This window comes from Mus caroli, unplaced genomic scaffold, assembly GCF_978045245.1.
Source record: "Mus caroli unplaced genomic scaffold, Mus_caroli_1 scaffold_4, whole genome shotgun sequence".
Taxonomy (NCBI): Eukaryota; Metazoa; Chordata; class Mammalia; order Rodentia; family Muridae; genus Mus; species Mus caroli.
This window is the reverse complement of record NW_028227259.1, coordinates 141,334,582-141,353,999: the sequence shown is the minus strand read 5'-3', so window position 1 is coordinate 141,353,999 and position 19,418 is coordinate 141,334,582. Positions and strand designations below refer to the sequence as shown.

Here is a 19,418-nt window from a genome sequence, read left to right as displayed (position 1 = left end):
CCACATCCTTTTCTGTTTGTTTGAGACAGGGTCTCACATGTCTCAGGCTGGCTGGAACTCGCTATATATTGAAGATGACCTCAAACTCCTGATCTTCCAGCCCCTGCCTCCCAAGTGCTGGGGTTACGCCTAGTTTATTAGGTGCTGTGAGTGGAATCCAGGGCCTCAGGCATACCAGGCAAGCTTTCTACCGGAGTGAGCCATTGAGCCATATGGGAGTGAGTCCACCCCAGTGCAACCTTACCTTATCTCTCTTGTCTTTCTGTGCTGTCTGGTTTTTCCAGGCCTTCCCCTTAGAATTGTACTTTTTTTTTTCTAGGCCAAAAAAAAAAAAAAATTCCAAAGATAGAGGTGGTGGTACACACCTGAAATACCAACACTCAAGAGGCTGGGGCAGAAGGATCTTGAATTTGAAGCTAGCCTGGGCTAAATAGCAAGACTTTGTCTAAATATATACATAAGAAAAAAACACCCAAAGTACTTTTTTTTTCTGAATATGTTGCTTTTACAGAAATTTGGGGGAGAGAATAAAAGGGTAGGGAGATCGACAAGGTGAACCATGTTAGGTCTGGTACTACCCCAATGACTTCCTGTCCTCATTTTGATTGACTACCTGGTTTGTGGCATCCAACAATGTTAGTCAATTCCTCCCTCTACAACGTCTGTTGTCTGCCACGGTTCACAAGGTCCCCTGTGATTCTTTCAAGCTTCACAGGCCTTAAACTTGCCAAGTATCTGAGGCTAGCTAGCATGGAACCTCTGGTCTTTCTGCCTCCAGCTCCGGCGCAGGGATTACAGTTGTGTCCCACCACCGAAGGCTGAGGATTTCGGATGTCATTTCTCTGTCCCTGCACACCTGTTGCTCTCAGAACGCTCTTGCCCCGGGAAAGCCCCAAAATGCTCCGAGACCTCCTCAAACACATCTCTAGACAGAGCCTCCTCCAGAAAGACTGCGCTAAGCTCTGGAAATGTTCTTATCTGGGGCTCACAGCTTCAACGGTTAGCAAAGGACCCACGAGAAGCCTCGCCCACTGGCCCAATCGCCCATCTGTCATTCCTTGCCACACATAAACATCCTGACCCGATAAACATGCTCAGAGAATAGATTCTGGGGCAGTGTCTTGTTTGCAACACACACTCAAGCTGACAGCTTGAGCCTGGGGCTACCAGACGCCCTGGCCTGTAGCCCCCAGACCTTCCTGCTGGAGTCGGGTCTGTCCTTACTGCCCCGGCCAGAGGGGAGGGAGGGTTCCAGGGTGGAGTGGTGAGGAAGGCGGGGCTTGCGCCCCAGAGTAGTTGTCCCGGGCCGGGGACGGAAGTTGCACCACCCCAGTATGATTACTTTCAGTTTTGTTTCTCTTGCAGGTAGTTAACTGCTGGCGGTAGCGGGATTTCGGGGCTCCCGGGTCCTGCTGGGAGAGTCCAGGATCAGCTGTGGCTGGGTAAGCAGAGCCCGGGAAGGCGGATGGGGGTAAGAGCCAGGACCTAGAAAGACGAGGCTGGGGGGAGGGGAGCGAGGAAAGGGGAAGTGAGAAAGCCCGGGAGAGGGAAAGGAAGGGAGGGGAGAAAGGCCAGAGGGGACCTGAGAAGCTTGAGAGGACGAGCTTGGAGCCAAGCCCTGTCCCTCAGCCTCCCACCTCCCACCTCCCACCTCCCACCTCCCACCTCCCACCTCCCACCTCCCACCTCCCACCTCCCACCTCCCACCTCCCACCTTGTGTCCTGAATCCTACACTCCCTGAGTGTAGACAACCGCACCCCCATCCCCCACTCCGAGTTTTGTTTTGTTTTGTTTTGTTTTTTTCTCCCAACACTAGGGAAAAGAAAAGTGATCTCTCTCATTCTCTCTTTCTCTCAAGGCTGGGTCTCTCTGTAGGGCAAGCTCAGCCAGAACTCACTATTGTAGCCCCAGGCTGTCCTGAAACTCACTTTTTAACCCAGGCTAGCCTCGAATTTGTGGCAAGCTTCCTGTCTCAGGCTCCGATTCCGCCAGCTTTCTTTATTAAGTCGCCACTGCTGGGGACTTACAGTACCTTCCCTCCAGGGGATTCTAGAATGCGTTTGGTAGGAATGGTAAAATTAGAGGACTCCAGGAGTCAGGCCAGATCTACGTGACCCCGAGGTCTAGGAAAAGGAAGGAGATGAACATTTTCTCCCTGAGCCTTCATCTTGATCTGTTGTTACTTTCAAACTAGATGGGGCAGGAAGTAGGGCCCTCTCCACCCTCCCAGGACACCCTCCCAGACGGATGGACAAAGACTGCGGGACCCTGTCCAACATTGAAAAAGCGGAGTGCTCGCATGCCCCTGACCTGTGTGTCCTTCCTGGCTGCCCCTTGAGTCCTAGCACCCACTGATAACAGGACCCATGGCAAGATGAGCGTGGTGGTGCTTGCCTGTGATGTGAGCACCCAGGAGACTGAGGCAGGAGGAACACAAGCTTGGAGCCAGACCCAGGAGCATGGCTGACTCAGTAGAGGGCTGCCTAGCTCACAAGAAGCCCTAGGTTGCTTCCCCAGTGCTACATAAACTTCCCAGGGCTCAGTGGAGGCAGGAAGTACAGAAGGTTAAGGTCATCCTGGGCTCCTTGGCCAAGTTTGAGGCCAGCCTGGGCTACATGAGACTGGAAGGGCTTGGGCTACACCTACCTTTCGCCCTTGACGTGGTATGTTACTAATTAGAGTACTCTATCTCTGAGGCCTGGAGGCTACCTGGTCTCATCTTTCCCACAGGCTCAGCATTTCCTACAGCCAGTCGCATGTTTACGTTTGGTGAGTGTCTGTAAAGAGAACAAAGTGGAAGAAAAAAGCCCTTCCCCTGGTATCCAGTGCCTCCCACAAGCCAGAACTTACCAAACATCCAGGTGAGTGTGGACAACCAGGAAAGAGTAGGGGAGGGGCTAGGATGAAGTGTGTTTGTGGGGTGGGGGGAAGACAGAACCAAGCTAGGGGCTTGACCCAGGTACCTCTGACTTCTGCCCCTTCCCTTATAGCATGAACTCCAAAGTCTCCTCCCCAACTCTGCTGGAAGCTCTGAGCAGCGATTTCCTAGCCTGTAAAATCTGCCTGGAGCAGTTACACACACCCAAGACTCTGCCATGCCTACATACCTATTGCCAGGACTGTCTGGCACAACTGGACATCGGTGGCCAGGTCCGCTGCCCCGAGTGTCGGGAGATTGTGCCTGTACCTGCCGAAGGGGTGGCCGCCTTTAAGACCAACTTCTTTGTCAATGGGCTCTTGGATCTTGTCAAGGCCAGAGCTCCTGGAGACGTCCATTCAGGGAAGCCAACTTGCGCTCTGTGCCCTCTGGTGGGAGGCAAGAGCTCTGGGGGACCCGCCACAGCCAGATGCCTGGACTGTGCCGATGACTTATGCCAGGCCTGTGCCGATGGGCATCGCTGCTCCCGGCAGACCCATAAGCACCGTGTCGTTGACTTGGTGGGTTACAGAGCCGGGTGGTATGATGAAGAGGCTCGAGAGCGCCAGGCATCCCAGTGTCCCCAGCACCCAGGGGAAGCCCTCTGCTTCCTCTGTCAACCTTGTTCTCAGTTGCTCTGCAAGGATTGCCGCCTGGGTCCCCATATTGATCACCCCTGCTTGCCCCTGGCGGAAGCAGTGCGTTCCAGGAAGCCAGGCCTTGAGGAGTTATTGGCAGGTGTGGACGGCAATCTGGTGGAGCTAGAGGCCACTCGGGTCGCAGAAAAGGAAGCCCTGGCCTTGCTTCGGGAGCAGGCAGCCAGTGTGGGGACTCAGGTGGAGGAGGCAGTTGAACGAATCCTCAAGTCCCTGCTGGCCCAGAAGCAGGAAGTGCTGGGACAACTCCGGGCCCTTGTGGAGGCTGCTGAGGAGGCTACCAGGGAGAGGCTGACCAAGATAGAACGCCAGGAGCAGGTGGCCAAGGCTGCAGCTGCCTTTGCCCGTCGAGTGCTCAGCTTGGGTCTAGAGGCTGAGATCCTTTCGCTAGAGGGAGCAATCACACAGCGCCTGCGCCAGCTTCAGGATGCTCCCTGGATGTCTGGGCCAACCCGCTGTGTGCTGCCCCAGCTGGAGCTCCATCCTGGCCTCGAGGACAAGAACTGCCACCTGCTCCGACTCATCTTTGAGGAGCCTAAACAATCCCCGGAGGACGGCGGGAAGGGTGAAGCTGGTACCCAAGGAGGGGATGAAGCTCAAGGCCAAGGGGAAGATAGAACCAAGATAGGGAAGCAGGGTGGAGCCCAGCCCCTGACTCCCAAAGAAGGCAAAGTCCAGAACCCCCAAGAAGATGACGGGGTCCTCATCGAAAGGGGTAACAGGCCTAACAAGAAGAAAAAGTGCAAAGGCAGAGGCAAGTCCGTTTCTCGGGAGCCCAGCCCCATCCTGAGACCAAACCTAGAAGGTTCCGGCCTCCTCCCTCGGCCTGTGTTTTCCTGGAGTTTCCCCACGAGGATGCCCGGGGACAAGCGCTCCCCTCGCATCACTGGACTCTGTCCCTATGGCCCCCAGGAAATCTTGGTGGCAGATGAGCAGAACAGGGTCTTGAAACGCTTCTCCCTCAATGGGGACTACAAAGGTACAGTGCCGGTCCCCGAGGGCTGTTCCCCATGCAGTGTGGCTGCTCTGCAGAATGCAGTGGCTTTCTCTGCCAATGCAAAACTCTATCTTGTCAGTCCTGACGGAGAAATTCAATGGCGCAGGTCCCTGAGCCTCACCCAGTCCAGCCACGCCGTGGCCGCAATGCCATGTGGAGACCGAGTAGCTGTCAGTGTGGCAGGCCATGTGGAGGTATACAAGAAAGACGGCAGCCTGGCTACCCGCTTTATCCCTGGAGGCAAGGCTAGCCGGGGCCAGCGGGCACTGGTGTTCCTAACCACCAGCCCCCAGGGCAATTTTGTAGGGTCAGATTGGCAGCAGAATAGCGTGGTTTTCTGTGATGGGCTAGGTCAGGTGCTCTGGGAATACAAAGGCCCCGGGTTACATGGCTGCCAGCCAGGATCTGTGTCTGTGGATAAGAAGGGCTACATATTTCTGACCCTTCGAGAGGTGAACAAGGTGGTGATCCTGGATCCCAAGGGGTCACTTCTTGGTGACTTCCTAACAGCATACCATGGCCTGGAAAAGCCCCGGGTAACCACCATGGTAGACGGCAAGTACTTGGTGGTGTCACTTAGCAATGGGACCATCCATGTCTTTAGGGTCAGGTTTCCTGACAGCTAAAGCGGCTTTTGGCTGGGGTTGGGGGCAGGTGGGGAGGGAGGGAGGGAGGGCATAATAGAAGCAGAGCCACCTATAAGATGAGGTGGCCAAGGGCATTTTCCCAACTAGCAAAATGCTTGTTTCTTTTGTGATGTACAGGGATAGAAGCTACTAAGAGTGGTGTTGGCTGGCAATAGCCTTGAGCACACAGCAGATGCCAGCAGTCAACCAAACCGCTTGCTTTGGAACGATTCCTGCAGCAGCGGCTGCTGCTGTAGTTTTAAGTGTCTTGAGATTTAGAAGCCTGATTCTTGATTTGTATTCTTCAGAACCATTCCTGGGATGGGGTCAGGACTCCTCTGTAAAGCACGTGCCTAGAACTCACCAATGAGAGACGCAGTAGTAGAGTGCCTGCCTAGGTTATACCAGTGAGGAGTCAGGGCATGGCTCTCTGTAGAGGGCTCGTCTAGAATGCACCAATGAGGGTGGGGGCGTGGCTCAGTGGTAGAGCCCCTGCCTAGAATCCCCTAGGGAGGGGCTGGGGGCGTGGCTCAGTGGTAGAGCCCCTGCCTAGAATCCCCCAGGGAGGGGCTGGGGGCGTGGCTTGGTCTTAGAAGACTTGCCTAGCCTGCTGAAAGTCCTGAAGTCAATTCCCAGGCATATCTTCCTAAAAAAACAAAAGAAAACAAAACAAAACCTTGGAGCAAGTGAAAGAGAGACCTAAGGGAGATGACATAAGTCATCCTCCAAGCAAAGGAAGACCAAGTATATGTCAAGATATGTTAGGCATGCTGGAAAGAAGGTGAGGACTGGCCATTCTCACAGGGGAACATGGAGTCGGAAGAGGCCAGAGATCTCAGAACAGCAATAACATTGCCAATCCATCGGAGTAGAAACTTCCCTCAATGAAGTATGGGGTCAGAGGTCAGGGGTCAGAGAGTGCAGGCACAAGCAGAGGTGGAGGTGTGAGATTAAATCCAGATGCAGCATCACACACACACTCACACACACACACACTCACACTCACACACACTCACACACCTGTTATCCCAGCACTTGGGAAGCTGAGGCAGGAGGATTATATGTTTGAGCCCAGCCTGGGCTATATGTAGAGACTGTAAAAAAAAAAAAAAAAAAAAAAAAAAAAAAAAACTGGACTCTTTCCCAACTCTCAGGCAACAGCTTCTGTCCCACAGAGACTCCATCTCTGGCCGCATGTTCAAGTGGTTCAGCAAAGATGTCCAACGTAAGAGGGAGTCGAACTCTTCCAGATGGTGGTTGAGAGGTGTCAGCATCCACACTCGTGGGTCCTCTCCAGAGGGCAGGGGTGCCTCTGCAGTGACCGTCCTTGAGTGCTTCACCAAGCATGGACCACACGCCATCCTCCCTTCGGTGCCCACAAACCAGACATCTCGAGTTTTCAGAAGGCATCGGAGCCCTCAGAAGCCATGATGATAAGATCCACGTGGTGCTGATTAAGGCTTGCCAGCCAGAGACACAGCAGCTGATGGGGGAGGGGTGCTTATGGTTGTTGGTGAAGCCCACGGACACCCCCCAAGGTGGTCAAAGTCTGCATCAACTGGTTCTAGTCAGATCAGAAGTTCTCGGAGACAGAGGAGCAGAATCTTTTCAGAGACACCAGTCTGCCCTGAAATGCCCCCTTCACGAAGCTCAGTGAGCTGAGGAGTAGCCGGGCTGGCCGGGGTCCCCTCACAAAGGTGATGTCCAGTGTCTGCTGGAGACAGGGTCAGAAGTGTTGGTGAACAGGGTATGTCAGCGTATGGCAAAGGAACATCCTGGTGACTTCCTGGGTCTGCAGGAAATGCAGGGATTCTTAGGTCTCTAGGATATCAGCGAGACTCAGGCCTTGAAGTCTGAGATGCTGGACATTGTGAATGAGGTGTTGGCCAATGACATCACCTGGCTGATGGTAAGGGTGGGTTTGAAGGACTCCCCGACATCCTTGCAGGCTGCGAAGGCTGGAGATCTCGATGGCACTGTTTAGGCGTGACTGCGGTAAGGGCGTGGAGGTGCTTGGCAGGGACAAGATCACAAGGTCGTCACACACTCCAGCCTCTTCCCCACCATCAACAGCAAGATCACAGGTGCAGACACCAAGAAAGATATGGGAATTAAGCTTGCCTAACACGCCGCTGGCCCGTAACCACTTCATTCAGGTAAAGCTGGAGGATCACGAGCTGGCCACTGACCTGCCCCCACTCCTCACCCCACCTTCTCAGCAGAGGCACACGTGATCCCTCCACCCTGAGCCGCTGGCTCTTCCCTCACACCATCTCTGTACCTGCCTAGGTGGGCGGGGCCTGGGGCGGAGATTAGGGATGTCCAGCGTCTCCATGATTTCAAGGTCCATAAAGATTAGCCATGTTTCCTTAGCTCTAAAATAAGAGAAACACCATGTATCTTTTAAGGCCATTATGGGTCCAACGGGAAGGCAGTAGTGATGCTTGGATGAATGGTGGGATTTAATACGCAAAAAATGGATATCTGTAATATATAATCTTAGAGGCAAATCACAAAACCACTAAACAGATAGTTAGCCAATTTGAAGTTAAATAGGACTTAACTTTTAAATAGGATGTGGCATTTAAACAGATTATGAAATCTCTATAAGACTTTTCTTATGCTTTCTATCTGTTTCCTGGAATCTTGTTTATTTATGCTTTTTGTTAGCTATCTTGGCAAAATTCCCTTTTCAGAAATGTTAGCCTTTATGTGAATGAAGTGATGTGATTTCATCTGTGACAGGAGGGGTCTGGGGAGGCGCTGAAGCCCAAAGGCCAGCATGGGAGAATCTGGGAAGTCAGCAGTGATGGATGGGGGACCTAAGGCAGGAGGAGGCATAAAACTCTGGAGATACGGTTGGAGGTGAGTCGCAGTCACCTCAGTGTTCTTAATCTGTGGCAGCATCTTTAGATGAAGACGGTAGGGGTGGCTGTGGAGGGTGTGTTTAGCCAGGGGGCTATGGAGAAATGAGGCTGAAGAGACACTTAAGGTAGGGATTATTATGACACAGTGTGTGTGTGACACAGGGGCCTTTGGAATAAAGTCCAGATGGAAGTTTAGGGATAGAGAGGGACATCTTTTTCTGGACAGAATTTCCTGTTTGTAGAAACCAGTGTAGGGAATCACCAATGTCCAGATTTGATTACATATGAATTTTTAAAAGCTAGATATGGAGGTGCAAGCCTGGTATAATCCCCAGGACTCAGGGGGTGAGAGCAGAATTGTGAGTTCAAGGCCAGCCTAGGCTCCATAGTGAGCCCCTTCAAGTGGGGCTCTGGCTCTCAGTTGGTAGAGTGCTTGCCTAGCATAACCGATCCCTGGGTTCGATCCCCAGCACTGAATAAAAACAGGTATAGCACATACCTACAGTCCTGGCAGTCAATCGGAGGTGGGAGACTCAGAAGTCCATGGTTATCCTTGGCTACCTAGCAAATTCCAAATCAGCCGAGACTATGTGAGACCTTGGCTAAAAAAAAAAAACAAAAACAAAAAAAATGCTCTTAAAAAAGCAAATGAGCCCGGCGTGGTGGCGTACGCCTTTAATCCCAGCACTCAGGAGGCAGAGGCAGGCGGATTTCTGAGTTTGAGGCCAGCCTGGTCTACAAAGTGAATTCCGGGACAGCCAGGCCTACACAGAGAAACCCTGTCTCGAAAAACCAAAAAAAAAAAAAAAAAAAAAAAAAAAAAAAAAAAAGCAAATGAACAACAACAAAAATAAATAAATAAATAAATAAGCTAACATAAAAATATATACACAGCAAAGCATAAGGGAAGACATGAGGGCCAGTAAGATTACAAACAACAGAGAATTTTGATTTGATTAGGAAAAGCTGAAATACCAGTTAAAAAAAGACACCTATCTAGACAGAGAAGAAAATAGTTTAGATACCCAGGGGAAGTATCTATGAGCAAGGACTTATAAAATGAAAAAGAATTCATCAAATAAAACCATTGGCATACGCCAAAGAGAAAAGTTACAGATGTGTTCTGAAGAAACATATAGATTCCTGGCACTATGAAATAATGCCTCCCAGAGAGTCATTTGGCAATATTTGCCACAGGAGGGTTTTTTGTTTTTTGGAAAGATTGTAAAACTATGTTAATCTCAGCCTGCCTAGAATCCAGCAGGGGCTGAAGCTGAGGGTTAGAGGGCCTGCCTAGAATTCCCCAGTGAGTGGCTCAGTGGTAGAGCGCTTACTTGATATTTGTGCCGTCTCTGGGGCGGGGGCAGAGGCGGGGGTGGGGGGAGGATGTTATCCCCCTTTGGGGAATGCATTCTGGGAAGATAATTGCGTAGCAGAAAACCATTTGCAGAGAGACCTTTACAGCTGCTTCATTAACTGGAAGCCCCTCCGTGGTGAGGCAGCGGCTGAATAGATTGCGGTCTGATAGAAGAGTGAACTTCTGTGGATCACAACTATGAAAAGTATTTGGAAGAAAAGTATGTGATGTAGTCATACGAGAGAGCACAGGGCTGGGGAGACAGCTCAGTGGCTAAGAATGCTTGCTATCCAGTCTTGAGGACCTGAGTTCAAATCCCCAACACCCGTATAAAAAGCCAGGTGTGGCCACGTGTACCAGAGCTATAAGGGTAGGGGGCAGAGTCTGAGATCTGTTTACTGCCAGGCTTACAGGTTCATTGACAGACCCTGACTCCAAGTAATAGGAGAGTAACAGCATGAACCCTTGGTGTCCTGTAGACCTTGTGCAGGTGCGCATGCACGCACTCACACACGCACGCACAGGGAAAGACTGACCGGGCAGATTCTGATTGCGTAATGTGAGCCACCAGTGGGACTGTGTCCAAATAGTTGCCAGACAGACAATGGATTCCCAATCTGTAAATAGTCAATGATTTGTTTCGGAGGTTACATCTTTTTGAGTTATTTTAGGCTGGTACTCACATCTGTACATTTCCATTTCAGTTAGTATCATATGCTTGAAGACTTCTATAAATAATATTTAAGAATAACTAAAGTTGGCCAGATGTGATAGTGCACACTGGTAACTCTAGCACATAGAGTGAGGCAGGAGGATTGCTATTTTGAGACCGGGTGGCCTCCACAGATGATGGGATGGCATTCTCAAAAGTCTTGAATCTCCAGACCAAGTCGTAGGACTAAAGAACCAAGTGGGATCAGAGCAGTTGTATAAAGGGGCAGACAGTGTGTGTGTTGTCGTTCTCTGTCTTCACAGGCAAGTGCTCATTAAGCGTCTGTGAAGTGACTTAACGTGTAGAGAGGCGATCAGACAGCGCTCTGACACTTAGTAAGCCACAACCTTAAGCCAGCCAAACTGCAGAAATCTTGACTTGTGGGAAGTCTCCAGCAGGGGGCACTGTTGTGCCTCTCAAGATAGACTTCAAAAGCAGAGAGATGATTGAGGTGTCCTCCTTCTTTTTGGGAAAGGAGGAGTAAGAGACAAGACTGTAGGGGCTTCTTGCCTGTATTTTGTGTAGCAGCAAAGATGCAGAGGTTTTCGGGAACCTGTATTGGGGGTGCATGTGTGGTGTGGTGTGTGTGTGTGTGTGTGTGTGGTACTTCAGTGAGAGAGAAGAGAAATGAAGAGAAATGAAGCCAGGCCTGGTAGTGCAGGCTGCAGTCCCAGCAAAGTTGGGAGACTGAGGCAGAACGATAGCAGATTCAAGTCTTCCCTGAACAACTTAGCGAGACCATATTTTAAAAAAATAAAAAGAGGGTTTGAGCTGGTTGGGCACAGAGGGCTTGCTTAGATTTCCCCAGTGAGGGGCTGGAGTATGACTCAGTGGTGGAGGTTTTGCCACCAGAAAGAGGGAGGAATCTCCTGCCCCCAAATGCTAAAGAGACAGAGAGCCAAGCGCTTCTTGGGGACCCTTGCAAGATGAAGGGAGATGGTAAACTCATAGCTTATATGCTCAATATTTGTATTACTTTCCAGAAGTTACACAAACAAGCCACTCACCAAAACATACAAGTGACCACAGAAGCACTGGGAACCAATGGTCCCATGGCTAAGAGCCAGGGACATTCTCAAAGCCAGCTGGGAACCAGCTGCTCTAACCGAGGACCAATTACCCTGACATTTCAGGAAAGTTTGTTGTTGTTGTTGTTGTTGTTGTTGTTGTTTTTAAAAAAAAAACATGGCAAGTGTGGCCAGATTTATCTTTGGATAGTTTAGAGAAAATAGGATTTGGGGGAGGTGGGGCAAGCGTATGCTCTTTCACTGGTAAATCTATTATATAGTGCTATCGTTTCCTTAATCCCTATGGGCACAATTCTGAATGTACGGATGGCCAGGAGAAGTTTAGTTTTTAAAACGTGCTTAAGGAAATGGGTAATATTGGTGAGCTGAGCTAGATGGAGTTTGATTGACGGGTGGCAGAGGCCAAGGTGTTTGGCAGGGAAGTTGAAGGTGGAAGCAGTCCTCTAAGTGGGAACTGGAGAGAGGAGGTGCTGACCTGAGAAGCTCAGGGAGAAAACTCCCTTACCCTAGCTGGTGGCAAACTGCCAGAGAGAGCAGTTGGAAGTAGGGGAGCTCTCTTCCCAGTGGAAGATGCTAGATCTTCAGGAACTTGGGATCCACCTGGGATTGGTGGAGCAGAGACGTCAGTGACGTCAGTGACGTCATATATTCCTCTCCTCATGTATTGGGTGAAGTATCTTGGTGACCGGGTGGGCATATACAGGGAAGAAGACCAGAAGAAGGCGGAACTTTGGGAAGACAACACAAGGTGTTTCCAGAGGAAGTTGTATCTTAGGGACCAGGAGAGAGTGGGTTGAGGAGAGATCCTGAGGGTCAGCCCCGCCCACTTCTCAGTTGTCATGGGACCAAGTGCCTATGCTGTGAAGCCTTTTATAGTTGTATACATTGTACCTCCTGTTTCTAATAAAGTTCTCTGGAACCATTTCTGTATCCATTACTTTTGTGTACCTAGCCTTGTTTGCCTTCTGTGGTGGCGAGAGAGAAGACCGCGACCCAAAGCATGGCAGGGAAAGAGGGTTTATTCTAGCTTTCAGCTTGTAGGAACTCGGAGGCAGGAACCTGATGTCAAGAGCTGATGCAGAGGCCATGGAAGGATGCTGCCCCGCCCTGGCTTGCTCAGAGGCCAGAAGTCAGATGCCAATGGTTGTGAGCTGCCATGTGAGCGTTAGCAATTGAAACCAACTCCTCGGGGGCTGGTGAGATGGCTCAGTGGGTAAGAGCACCCGACTGCTCTTCCGAAGGTCCAGAGTTCAAATCCCAGCAGCCACATGGTGGCTCACAACCATCCGTAATGAGATCTGACGCCCTTTTCTGGTGTGTCTGAAGACAGCTACAGTGAGTGTACTTACATATAATAATAAATAAATAAATCTAAAAAAAAAAAAAAGAAAAGAAACCAACTCCCCTGGAAAAGCAGCCAGTGTTCTTAACCACTAAGCCATCCTCTCTAGGCCCCTGGATTGTTCTTTTATGCAACGCAACTGGGGCCCATCTGAGGATCACCCTTAACGGGCTGGGCCCTGCTACATCAACTGTCAACCAAGAAAATGTCCCACAGGCTCCCTTCTGGCCAGTCTAATGGAGGCAATTCCTCACTGACATTCCTTCTCCTGGATGACTCTAGTTTGTGTCAGGTTGACAGGAAAGCTAGCCAGCACAGTGGCTGTGACTGAAAGTACCTCACAGGGACTGCAGAAACAGCTCAGAGAGTAAAGCATTTGCCAAATGAAGCACAAGGGACTGAATTCAGATCCCCAGCCTCCACAGAACACCCGGCTCGCTGATGCATGCCTGTGATCCCCGGTGCTGGAGAGGCAGACATGGGCAGATCCCTGGAGTTCATGGGTTAGCTAGTCTAGCTGAGTCAGCGAGCTTCGAGTTAAATGAGAGACCCTGGGCTGGTGAGATGGCTCAGTGGGTAAGAGCACCCGACTGCTCTTCCGAAGGTCCAGAGTTCAAGTCCCAGCAACCACATGGTGGCTCACAACCATCCGAAACGAGATCTGGCGCCCTCTTCTGGAGTGTCTGAAGACAGCTACAGTGTACTTACATATAATAAATAAATAAATCAAAAAAAAAAAAAAGCTTAATCTGAATCTTTAAAAAAAAAAATGAGAGACCCTCTCTCAGATGTGTAGCGACAAGATAGCTGTCACCAAGCCAGATGGCCTGAGTTTGATCCCTGGAATCCACCTGGGTAGAAAGATGGGCTGATTCCTGCAAGCTCTCCTCTGGCTTTCACATGCCCGCCATGGCATGTGTGCTCCTGCCCCAAGTACAAACCCAAAATAACATGAGTAAAGTGTGTGAGTGTGTGTGTGTGAGAGAGAGAGAGACACCCAGCATTGACTTCTGGCTTACCTTCCGCACACATAGACATAGCTACGCAAACACACACAGTAACCCTGCAGAAACAAGAGAGAAGGGACACATCTCAGCTCACAGTTTCAAAGGGTCTCAGTCCACCATGGCATTAGGAGTGTGTGATAAAGACTCCTTATGTCACAGAGAACCAGGAAGTAGTGCAGGCTGAAGCCAGGGGCAGATGTAACTTTCTAAAGCTCCCCCCCTTGGTGGCACACTTCACCACCATGCCCCACCTCTTAAAGTCTCCGCCCCACCCCCACCCCCCCAGCCCCCAGAAGACTTCCGCAAGCCGGGGGTGGTTGCTTGGCGGTGGAGAGACGGCGGCTCAGCAGTTGAAAGCATGCACTGCTCTGGCAGAGGACCTTAGCCCAGTTCCCAGTATCTCCCTTCCCATGAACTTCCCTTAACTCAAGCTCCAGGGGATCTGACGCCCTCTTTTGGCTTCTGTGGGTACTGCAGGCAGGTGTACATACCCATACGCAGAGCTGAAAGTAAATAGACTCTCAAAGCATGAGCCTGTGGGAGACATTTCACATTCAAACCGAGACAGATGAGCTCCGGGGCGTGGAGAATGGTCAACACCAGTACCTAAGAAGCAGAGATTACCGTGGCTGCCTGGTGGTCACTCCCTGGATGGGCACACAGATTCCTTGAAGACACTGTAGAGGCAGAGTGACCACAACACAGTGATCATGTGACCCAGCCTCCTCTCCAGCTCTGCTGTTCTGCAGGGCAAATGGAGCCCTCCAGAGCAACGCGCTGCTTCTGATGTGAGCCTTCCTGAGAGCCATGCACTGAGCCAGCAAGAAGGCACAGCAGGAAAGTTGTGTGCTGCCAAGCCAGAAACCCCCCGGGGTGGAGGGAGAGAAGCGACTCCCTCGGGTTATCCTCTGACCTCCACACATCTGCAGTGGCATACACACAGGCACACATGCACGCACACACCGCCAAGAATGGTTTTGTTTGTTTGTTTGTTTGCTTGCTTGCTTTTAAGAGACACACGGTAGCATGCCCTTACAATCCCCGCTCTGGAGATGTGGCTGGTCAGCCTGGCCTACTTGTGAGTCCTAGGCCATTGAGAGACCCTGTCTCAAACATACAAAGTAAATGGAGCCTGAGGCCCGACAGCCATGGCTGTCCGCTGGTTTCCGCTACCTCACGCTGGCTCACACGTGCACAGAAACGCCCACACACAAGACAGGAAGATAGAAGGAACAAAGGAGGATGGAGGCCTTGAAGAAGTCTAACACGCAGATACAGGAAGATAATTCTGAGACAGTTCCCACTCTGGGCTCCCCCTCCCCTCCACTGCCTTGTTCTTCCAGCCAGGACCCCCAGCAAGGAGAAAGAATGACAGCCTGGGAGAGAATGCTGTGAATGGCCTGGCTCAGGGACAGCCTCACTGCTGCAGTGACAGCCTACAGAAGAATTCTGCAATTCATTCTCCGATGACTAAGCCTAGACCTGGGCGCTTGGGCGAGCCCCGGGGAACGTGACTCAGCAGCAAGCTGAGGGGGCCTGGCGGCGACAGGAGACTGCCTCAGTCCATGTGAGCCAAGATTACAGAGAGGACAACTAGTTCCCAGCTTCAAACCCCAAGGCGGAACGCCTGCCTCTGTGGTCAGACCCACGAGGGGCTCGTGTTCCAAGCCATGTGGCTGAGAGCCTCCTCCCTCCAAACCCACTTATCCTGCTGTGCACCAGGGAAGCCATGGCTACACCAGTGTTGGGGGTCACCCCTGCTGCCCACAGCTCTGGCCGAAAAGCCTTGTTGCAGGGAGAGTCTGGGTCCCAGAGAGAGTAGAAGAGACATGGGGGGGGGGGGGGGGAATGGAGGGACTCATTCCAGGCTAGACACATGATTGGAGCTTCCTGCCTGCCTTGAGCAGCTGGAGAGGGGAGCTCCCAGGCTTCACCTTTCTAAGGGGCCAACTCTGAAAACATCTTTGCGGATTCAGAAATGACAGTGTCTTATTTTCTCTTCTCCAGACCAAATGGTTGATCATGAGCTATCTGGAGGGGGAAGCAATCCCAGCTAGACACGGTGAGCCATGCCTGTAATCCCAGCACCTAGGAGGTAGAGGCAAGGGGGTGTGGAGCTCAAGAGGCAGCCTGAGCTATATAGCAAAGACTGTTTCAAACAAAGGACACACGTGAATGGGGAAGGAGAAGGGAAGGGAAAGAGAGGAAAATAGCATTTCGGGGAGGGGGTGGGGTGGAGACAGAGACAGAGAGATAGACAGAGGCCATGGCCGTGGCATGGTCATGCAAAGAGAATGTCTCACACACAAGCCATCTCTCTCTACCCCTGGTCCTTGCTGCAGTTTCTAAGCCTGTTCAGCATGGCCAGGCTCCTACACATAACGGGATAAGGCCTCTGACTCAGGGAGTGCATCATGGGTGCTACTCTCTAACCATCTACAAGCTGCTGAGAAAACACACTGCAAGTTTGTGCCAAACCTAGTTCCTTCCATGCAGCTTGAATCCATCCTTCGGAGTTACTGGCAACTTTGTAGTTGGTGTGAAGCCCTGTGGCCAAACACAGGGATCCCTTTTCCTTAGGGGGAAAGCATGAGGAAGACTGTAGTAGCTCAAATCTGGGAAGAAAAGATGGCAAGTTCCTCTAGGAGAGCTTTCTCTTGCAGGATTTATTTAGTTCTGAGATAGTTTCAGATAGCCCAGGCTGGCCTCACACTCCCTCTGTAACTGAGGATGACTTTGAACTTCTGAACTTCTGATCTTCCTGCTTCTGCCTCCCAGTTGCTGGGATGATGGGAATGTGCCACCACAGACAGTTTATGTGGTGCCGGGAATCAAAGCCAGGGCTTTGTGCCTGCCAGGCAAGCACAGAACCAACTGAGATACACCCCTAGCTCTGCCCTGCTTTTTGGTTTTGTTTTGTGGGGTGGGGTTGTTCTTTGGTTTGTTGTTGTGATGCTGTGGTTTTTCTTTTCTTTTTCTTTTCTTTTTGATTTTTTGGCTGTTGTTTCTTGAGGCAGGGTCCCTGGCTTCAAAGTTATGACAATCCTCCTGCCTCAGACTCCAGAGCATTGGGATTGTATGCAGGAGCTCCTTCTGGCTTTATGGAATAGAGCCTTGCTACATGAAGCCTGAGCTGGACTCCAATTCAAGATCCTCTGACTCTTGAATGTTGGGGTTGTAGACATGCGCCCCCCCCCACAAGCTAGGAGCTTTGTTTGCTCACGGATAGCTGGTAATTCCTTAGAATAACACCTAGACAGCAGGGGAGATGGCACAGTAGGCAAGAGAACTCTGGGGCATGCGTCAGCATCTGCATCAGCGTCGGAGTTTGATTCCCTAACACCCACCTAAGAAGCCAGGCATGCACACAAGCCTGAACCCCAGTTCTGGGGTTAGGGGGCAGAGACAGGAGGATCACTGGGCATCCCTGTCTAGCTCCAGGTACAGCAAGAGACACTGTACCAAAGGACTAAGACACTAACATCCTCCCCTATGCACACATGCGTGACAGACACACACACGCACTCAAATGTGCACATACAAGATAATCAAAACAAGTCAGACTTAAAAAAGAACGGATCCTGAGATATATGTGAATATATTGGATGGATGGATGGATGGATGGATGGATGGATGGATGGATGGATGGATGGATGGATGGATGCTATCTAGGAGCACTAGGTCTAAGCCAGGCCCTTTCTACCCTTGTGTGTTAGCCACACACTCTCCCTGGTTCTACACAGTTGGTCTTACTGCTTATTTCCAGGCTGTGAAACGTGAGAGTACAGAATTATGTGACACATGCAAAATCACCAGGAGCCGGGCAGAGGCCAGAGCTCTCCAGGGCCTACTGAGGCCAACTGTTACCACAGCCTGACAAGGGAAAGCTACACTGGAGACCTTCCCAAGAAGCAAAGCCACACCCCATATCTGATCTGACCAATTTCTCCCCCCACCCCAAGTTCCCCGTGTGTGTGTGTGTGTCTGTCTGTCTGTCTCTGTCTATATGTATGTATGTATCTCTGTGTCTCTGTGTGTGTCTATCTCTCTGTTTCTATCTGTGTGTCTGTCTCTCTGTGTGTGTCTATCTTCCTGTCTCTGTCTCTATGTCTATCTCTCTGTGTCTCAGTCTCTCTGCCTCCGTCTGTCTGTCTGTCTGTCTTCTGTCTGCCTGCCTGCCCCCATCTGTGTGTGTGTGCATATGTGTATATGTATATATGTGTGTATATGTTTATGTGTGTGTATGTGTGTATATGTGTATGTATGTATATGTGTGAGTATGTGTGTATGTATGTATATGTGTGTATATATGTGTATGTATATGTGTGTATGTGTGTATATGTGTGTGTATGTGTGTATATGTGTGTGTATGTGTGTGTGTGTGTGTCTTTCCAACTTCTCATGGTTCACCACTCCAGCTCCCTCCATATTCCTCTGCTCTGATATGTAGATTCTCTTCATCTGGGGAGAAACAGGAGATGGCTGGTGATGGCAGAGATCTGCCTTCAAGCTGGCCGAAAGCTTCAGATTTTTCTTTGCCCTTCACCTGCAGAGACAAGGAGGTTCTGGGGTATTGGAACTTAGGTAGTGGTGTTGTTTCTAGCTGTTCATTTCAATGTATTATTATTATTATTATTTCTCTGTGTGTTTGGGTTGGGGTATCTGCATGTTCAGTGCCCATGGAGGACAGAAGCAAGCACTGGATTCCCTGGGGCAGGAGTTGTGAGCCATCTGACATAGATAATGGGAACTGACCATTGGTTCTCTCTGAGAGAAGCCCTCTTAACTGCTAAACCATCTCTCTTAAGCCCTATGTTGCTGTTGTTATAGTAACACATGTGCCATGCATATTCATGGATGGATGGATGACCATGTATGTAAGCATTTACATGTATGTGTGTGCATATGGAGGTCAGGGGACATCCTTGGAAGCTGTCCTTAGAAACACCATCCACCTCCTTTGAGACAAGATCTCCTTTTGGTCTGGGAATCACCTATTAGGCTGAACTGGCTGGCCAGCCAGGATGAGGGGTTCTCATGTCTCAGCCTCCGCAGGACTGGGATCCCATGTGTGTATCCCCCATGCCTGGCTTTTTTATATAGTTTCTGGGACTCTAAGTCAGGTAAACATGCTTTCAAGGCAAACACATTGCCAAATGAGGCATCCATCCCACCACACCCTTCCTCCTGGTCAGGTGCTGGTGTCTTATGGTCAGAAGGGCACAGAAAAAAATGGGCGTGTTCCCCTTCTCTTCGGTTGAGCTTTGGAGGCACCTGGGCAGTCTGTCCAGGACAGGCATAAGAGCTAGGGGTTGAGGGCAGGGAACCCTTGGGCCCATATGCCTCTGGTCAAGCTGCCTCATCTCTGCACCCATCTTGATCTTTCCTCTGGGTGGGACATGACCTCCCTATAATAAAGCTGAGCCACTACGATGACCTCAGAAGGGCAAGAGCTAAGACCCCTCGTGAGGCCACTTTCCTCTTGGGCATTCCAATCCCCACGCTATACATGGTAGACAATGGAGCAGGGTGGGACATTTCCATGCCGTAGCTGACTGTAAGTCATTTAGGGGACTTTCCAGGGAGGTAGACAACTGTGAGTCACCCCTGCCCCTGAAAGTTACCCCAACTAAATTCACTGGTTCACCAAGCTGGACTTGAATGGAATCCTTCCTTTGGTTTGTTGGGATGCTCTCTATCTGGGATGAATAGATACTTATGTCTACAAGAAAAAGTCATGCGACTTATATGGTTTATGTTGCTATAACAAAATGCCTGAAACTTGGCCACTATTTATAAATAATGAATTTGGCTGGGAGCGATGGTTCACACTTGTAATTCCAGCTCCTAGGAGGCTGAGGCCAAGGATTATAATGGATTTGAAGCTAATTTGGACTATATTCAGTGT

The 19,418-nt window shown here is 50.6% G+C and overlaps 1 protein-coding gene across 2 annotated transcripts; it reads left to right on the top strand.

Annotated features, from left to right (window-relative positions):
* Positions 1 to 1,095: 1,095 nt before the first annotated feature.
* On the top strand, positions 1,096 to 8,384 carry Trim56 (tripartite motif containing 56). Of its 2 annotated transcripts, XM_029478103.2 has the most exons (4): positions 1,096 to 1,212; positions 1,366 to 1,442; positions 2,732 to 2,862; positions 2,992 to 8,384. In XM_029478103.2, the coding sequence occupies exon 4, from the start codon at positions 2,993 to 2,995 to the stop codon at positions 5,195 to 5,197; it is 2,205 nt and encodes a 734-aa protein (XP_029333963.1). In that variant the 5' UTR covers positions 1,096 to 1,212; positions 1,366 to 1,442; positions 2,732 to 2,862; position 2,992; the 3' UTR covers positions 5,198 to 8,384. The 2 variants fall into 2 exon arrangements, with proteins under 2 accessions (XP_029333963.1, XP_021019311.1); XM_021163652.3 differs by lacking the exon at positions 1,096 to 1,212 and having other exon boundaries at positions 1,307 to 1,442.
* The last annotated feature ends 11,034 nt before the right edge of the window (positions 8,385 to 19,418 follow it).

Excerpts from the sequence above, each read along its gene's own strand:
- Trim56 (XM_029478103.2), top strand. The coding sequence starts at position 2,993 with ATGAACTCCAAAGTCTCCTCCCCAACTCTGCTGGAAGCTCTGAGCAGC.